General features: G+C 31.0%; 2 protein-coding genes across 2 annotated transcripts; one reads left to right on the top strand and one right to left on the bottom strand.

The window, feature by feature from the left end:
• The first annotated feature begins 552 nt into the window (after positions 1–552).
• Positions 553–3,787, top strand: LOC100745679 (mitochondrial potassium channel ATP-binding subunit). The gene is made up of 10 exons (XM_003494600.4): positions 553–885; positions 977–1,301; positions 1,384–1,551; positions 1,645–2,058; positions 2,121–2,432; positions 2,511–2,734; positions 2,831–3,005; positions 3,078–3,256; positions 3,337–3,484; positions 3,561–3,787. The coding sequence occupies exons 1-10, from the start codon at positions 824–826 to the stop codon at positions 3,639–3,641; spliced, it is 2,088 nt and encodes a 695-aa protein (XP_003494648.1). The 5' UTR covers positions 553–823; the 3' UTR covers positions 3,642–3,787.
• An 88-nt stretch (positions 3,788–3,875) lies between these two features.
• LOC105681899 (Golgi-associated olfactory signaling regulator-like) lies at positions 3,876–5,292 on the bottom strand. The gene is made up of 2 exons (XM_024372073.2): positions 4,408–5,292; positions 3,876–4,341 (listed from the first exon to the last, which is right to left on the bottom strand). The coding sequence occupies exons 1-2, from the start codon at positions 5,258–5,260 to the stop codon at positions 3,914–3,916; spliced, it is 1,281 nt and encodes a 426-aa protein (XP_024227841.2). The 5' UTR covers positions 5,261–5,292; the 3' UTR covers positions 3,876–3,913.
• Between the last annotated feature and the right edge of the window lie 963 nt (positions 5,293–6,255).

Here is a 6,255-nt window from a genome sequence, read left to right on the forward strand (position 1 = left end):
TTTCAATATTTCAAAAAATATATTTCCTTCGTGTTTTTAAGTTGTATATAGATTGAACACTATAAATTAATTTATAGGTTGCGACAAACTAACTGAAAGACTTGGCGCGTAAATCACGGTAGCCATATTTAATATCTTTTTACAAAATTAAATTCCTCTTATAGTCTACATTAAACACATCTTATTATGTTCATCTTCCATATTTCATTTATTTTTCGTAATTTATCACTAATATTGATAATACACCAGTATCATGGTATATGTTTGTCATTATATTGAATATAAGATTTAGATAACAACTTACTTTAAATTCTTTCTTCATTAAAAGAATTTTCATCAAAAGAATTCTACTGTAAACGAATTTGAAACACGACATACAATTCTAACTTTTGATTTAATACATCACTGTTGCTTCAGCATCATTCTATATTCTATCAGATTTTATCCACTATTTTCACTCGATTTTTACCATGTGTTCCATCACGAACAAGTTGTAGAGAGGCTATCAAAATTAACAGTACAGTAAGCGCTATCTAGTGACAAATTTGGGAAACAAAATTGTTGCAAGCGCTTTCAATATGGCGCTCCCCTTGGCACAGTATTAATTATCTTTGGTATTATGAATTTGGTATGAATGAATGTTTGTTAATTCATTAGGTAATAGCTGGTATTTGACTAGTCATCATGTTCCTAAAAATAAAAAATAAATGAAGAGTATTCTTTTATTGCTTCATACAAATTGAGACATGACAAGTATATCATAAAAAATAACTCGAATGCTAGTATATTTTATGGAATTAAATAACGAATAAAATAATATTTTATGAAAATGTCTATACTGAGGACTGTGTTATTTAAACATATTAATTATTCAAAATGTTCAAGGTATCATTCATGTTTTGTAATAAATTTTTCATATAATAAATTGTACTAATCTTAAATTTGTATTCAATCATTATAAATATTTTTGTTACAGGAGTTCCTTGTTATTATTTCTATCGAAACAAAAGGACAAACCTTTTAATCTAGCAAAACGAAAATTTAATAGTAGTATCAAAGAGCCTGTAAAAAATGACAGTAGTGAATTAAAAAATTTCTCAACAGTTTTAAAATTTGGTTCAGGCGGTTTAGGTAGTATTGTATTAACATGCATGATAAAGTGTCATACTTCTGCTGTTGAAGGCAAAACGCTTAAAATTTCGGAAAATATTACAAAAGATAATAAAGAATTGACTTTGAAATGGAGAAAGTTTTTAGAATATTTGTATCCATATTTTTGGCAATTATTGATAGCTTTGTCAGTAAGTATTTGTGTACAATACATATGCATATATGGATTTTATATTTCTGTATACTTATGTAATTGTTAACTTTAACTTTTAGAGTGCAATGGTTGTTGCTGTATTAAATATTTGGATACCACAACACGTTGGAAATGTTATAAATATATTAACAAAGATCTGTCAAACCAAAGGAGAAGATAGCTTGAAAACTGTGCTATTACAATTGACAGAACCTGCATTTGCATTAGCACGTATGTATGTTGCACAAGTATGTAAATGTTTATCAGGAAAAAAGTATATTTTTTATACTATTTATAAAATAATTTAAATTGAAAAATTATAGGAAATCCCTTACTTTTAGGCACTTTTTACCTTTGTATATATTTATATGCTTTCACACGTGGGAGAAAGAATAGCTATGAATTTAAAGAAAGATGTATTTAAATCAATTATAATGCAAGACATCACGTTCTTTGATAAGAATCGTAGTGGTGAAATAGTAAGTCGATTAACCAGTGATATTCAAGACTTTAAAAGTACCTTTAAAATATGTATATCACAAGGCTTGAGAAGCACCACGCAAATTATTGGGTGTATAGTTTCTGTGATAGGAATTTCACCACAATTGACTGCAGCTACAGTGTTATCTTTGCCTACCATAATTCTTATCGGTACATTGCTTGGAAGAGGTTTAAGAAAATTATCTATAGAGGCACAGAATCAACTTGCTAAATCTGCAGATGTTTGTGAGGAAGCCATACAAAATATTAGAACGGTAATATCATGTATGATAATGATAAATTGTTTTAAATAATTTATAGCATATTATTTTTATAGGTGAAAGCATTTTCAGCCGAAGAAAAAGAGATAGAAATGTTCTGCAAAGAAACTACATTAGGAGCTACATTATATGAAAAATTAGGTTTGGGAATTGCTTTGTTCCAAGGGGGGACAAATCTATTTCTCAATGGTATCTTACTTTGTACTTTATATTTTGGTGGACATTTAATGTCTACTGGGCAGTTATCTCCAGGAGATTTAATGGCGTTTTTAATGGCCACACAAACTATACAAAAATCTTTATCTCAATTATCATTGTTATTTGGATCGTATGTTAGAGGTGTTAGTGCTGGTGCTAGAGTTTTTGAGGTATATATACAATTTTGTTTTATATCAATACAATGAAAAGTATTTTTTATTTTATTGTAATCCAATCCCTTATTATAGTATCTAGAAATGCCACCATCACATCAGATGATTACTGGAGAAGTTATTACAGACCAATCCCTGGCAGGAAATATCACGTTTAAAGACGTAGAATTTAGCTATCCTACTCGTCAAGATCACGTTATTTTAAAGAATTTTAACTTAGACATTCCTGCTGGGAAAACAGTAGCTATCGTTGGTTCTAGCGGTAATGGAAAATCAACGATAGCTGCTTTGTTAGAAAGGTACTTTGATTATTTTAGATTCAAAAATTTTTTTCATATAGAATTTGATCATCAATTAGTCTACCAAATAATATAAAATAATATAAAATATTTCAGATTTTATGACGTTAATAATGGCTCAATTACAATTGATGGTAAAGACTTAAGATCGCTCAATGCTAGTTACCTCCGAGGTAACATTTTAGGGTATATAAATCAAGAACCTATTTTATTTGCCATTAGTATTATGGAAAATATACGATACGGAAAGCCGGATGCTACAGATGAAGATGTAAATACTGTTAAAATTAGAGGTTTATTAAAGTTATACTTCTACAGAAAAATTATTATTAAATATTCTTAGGTCATTGAAGCTGCTAAAGAAGCAAATGCTCATGAATTTATTATGAATTTTCCGAATAAGTACGATACGCAAGTAGGAGAAAGGGGAGCGCAACTTTCCGGTGGACAAAAGCAACGTATTGCAATCGCAAGGGCTTTATTAAAAAGACCTTCCATTTTAATTTTAGACGAAGCTACAAGGTAAGAATCATAAACAACAGTTATTGTAATAACTCTATATATTTGAACTGATTGTTTTAATTTTATACAATAACCTTTAGTGCGTTAGATTATGAAAGTGAACGAATTGTACAGAAAGCGCTAGACAATGTTACTCAAGGAAGAACAGTCGTAGTAATCGCTCACAGATTAAGCACGATTAAAAATGCTGACATTATTGTTGTATTGCAGCGAGGAGTAATCACGGAAGTACGCATTCCAATACAAAATTTCAGACATGACATTAAATTAAATTAATATATTTATTTTTACATCTTATTTTCAGATGGGTACACATACAGAATTAATTAAAAAGAAAGGCTTATATTACACTTTAGTAAACGAACAAGATAAAGCTAATGCATAATATTAGTGAAACTCTAAATCATAATACAATTTCTGAAATATTTATTTTGGAATAATAGGAATAATATTTGAGGACGTTGTATGAACTACCTCCGATTCTAATATATACATACACGTTTAAATATATATAATTTATATTTTCAAATATTTATAATTTTTTATCTTCATCTTTATACCTGCCATATTATTTATATTTTATATTATTATATTTATATTTTTAATTTAATATATCAATGCAATTTTTTAAATAAAAATCCACTAATATATTTTATGTCATCCTTGGTGATGTAACATATTTAAAATTTTTGTCAAGCATTGCTTAATCTTATCAACGATATAGTATATCGCTGACGGCATGTGTATATAATTCGGTGTAGTTGCTGATTCTTTTTGTGCAACATTATTACACGCGTCCTCCTTATCTATAATCTGAGAATGTTTATGAAATGGTTTCGAATGTTTTCTCATTGCTCTAGAATCAGGCTTTTCGGTTATTACATTTGAAAATGTTTCTTCAGTATTAATTTTAGGTGTTTCACTATCATTTTGTAATACAGATTCTCCATTTGTGCTGATCAAGCTTGTTGGATCAGTGGTTATCATTCTATTTAAATCGTAATTTGATGATTCACCGTTTCCATATTCAATGGGTATTTGTTCATCACTTCCTTTATTATTATGTTCTGGATCTTCTTTTGTAGCTGTAATTATATCATTTAGGATAGGTGTAGTAGATGGATCATGTAAAATGGATTCTTCTGACCTACTTGTTTCTAACAATGGTTTATCTGCCTCTGTTCCTGTATTTATTTCTTTAGGTACCGTCATATCAGATATTAGAGCATCAGGTAAGATAGCTGAAGTAGTACCAATAGCTTCAGTTCCAATAGTTGGCTCTTCAGTAAATTCTCCTGTTACAGTACGTTCAGGATCCTCAGAATCTTCTATTTCCGAGAATGATTCAGTTGAAATTATATACGTAATTGGTTGTTCTTGTGGTTTCGTAGTATCAGGGGTTATCGAATTGGTTAATATATTATTATATTCTTTTTCTAAACTAGGATTTTCAGTAGCAGAAGTTCCAACGGGTGATTTGTCTAAAATTACTTCTGTTACTTCATCCGGTTCTATATCAATAAGGGTTGTTGAATCAGTTACAACTGTTGATTCAGTGTTAATATTTTCAATTTCAGGAATCGGCAATTCAGGATTTTCAGTAGTAGGACTTACAACCGGTGATTCGTTTAAAACTACTTCTTTTGTTGGTTCCTCTTCCGGATCTGTATTGATAAGGGTTGTTGGATCAGTTAACATTGTTGGTTCAGTCTTAATATTTTCAATTTCAGGAATCGGTAATTCAGGATTTTCAGTGGATGGAATCCCAACCGGTGATTCGTTTAGAACTACTTCTTTTGCTGGTTCCTCTTCCGGTTCTGTATTGATAAGGGTAGTTGGATCAGTTAACATTGTTGGTTCAGTGTTAATATTTTCAATTTCAGGAATCGGCAATTCAGGATTTTCAGTAGTAGGACTTACAACCGGTGATTCGTTTAAAACTACTTCTTTTGTTGGTTCCTCTTCCGGATCTGTATTGATAAGGGTTGTTGGATCAGTTAACATTGTTGGTTCAGTCTTAATATTTTCAATTTCAGGAATCGGTAATTCAGGATTTTCAGTGGATGGAATCCCAACCGGTGATTCGTTTAGAACTACTTCTTTTGCTGGTTCCCCTTCCGGTTCTGTATTGATAAGGGTTGTTGGATCAGTTAATATTGTTGGTTCAGTGTTAGTATTTTCAATTTCAGTAATTGGCAATTCAGAATTTTCAGTAGTAGGAATTACAACCGGTGATTCTTTTAAAACTACTTCTTTTGTTGGTTCCCCTTCCGGTTCTGTATTGATAAGGGTTGTTGGATCAGTTAATATTGTTGGTTCAGTGTTAGTATTTTCAATTTCAGTAATTGGCAATTCAGAATTTTCAGTAGTAGGAATTACAACCGGTGATTCTTTTAAGTCCCAACCGGTGATTCGTCTGAAATTACTTTTGTTGCCGGTTCCTCTTGCGGTTCTGTATTGATAAGGGTTGTTGGTTCAGTGTTAATATTTTCCAATTCAGGAATCGGCAATTCAGAATTTTCAGTACTAGGGATTACAACCGGTGATTCGTTTAGAACTACTTCTTCTGCAGGATCCCCTTCCGGTTCTGTATTGATAAGGGTTGTTGGTTCAGTGTTAATATTTTCAATTTCAGGTAATTCAGGATTTTCAGTAGTAGGAATTACAATCGGTGATTCGTCTGTAATTACTTTTGTTGCCGGTTCCTCCTGCGGTTCTGTATTGATAATGGTTATTGGTTCAGTGTTAATATTATCAATTTCAGGAATCGGTAATTCAGGATTTTCAGTGGTTGGAATATTAACCGGTGATTCGTTTAGAACTACTTCTTTTGCTGGTTCCCCTTCCGGTTCTGTATTTATAGGGGTGGATGGATCAGGTAGAATTGTTGGTTCAGTATTAACATTTTCAATTTCAGTAATCGGCAATTCAGAATTTTCAGTAGTAGGAATTACAACGGGTGATTCGTCTGAAATTACTTTTGTTGCCGGTTCCTCTTG

Source organism: Bombus impatiens, unplaced genomic scaffold (genome assembly GCF_000188095.3).
Source record: "Bombus impatiens unplaced genomic scaffold, BIMP_2.2 scf_2859, whole genome shotgun sequence".
NCBI lineage: Eukaryota > Metazoa > Arthropoda > Insecta > Hymenoptera > Apidae > Bombus > Bombus impatiens.

Coding starts and splice junctions, on each gene's coding strand:
- LOC100745679 (XM_003494600.4), top strand. CDS start 824: ATGAAAATGTCTATACTGAGGACTGTGTTATTTAAACATATTAATTAT. Junction 2,059..2,120: donor CCATACAAAATATTAGAACG/GTAATATCATGT, acceptor TTATTTTTATAG/GTGAAAGCATTTTCAGCCGA. Junction 2,735..2,830: donor ATAGCTGCTTTGTTAGAAAG/GTACTTTGATTA, acceptor AAAATATTTCAG/ATTTTATGACGTTAATAATG.
- LOC105681899 (XM_024372073.2), bottom strand. CDS start 5,260: ATGTTAACTGATCCAACAACCCTTATCAATACAGATCCGGAAGAGGAA. Junction 4,342..4,407: donor TAAACCATTGTTAGAAACAA/GTAGGTCAGAAG, acceptor ATATAATTACAG/CTACAAAAGAAGATCCAGAA.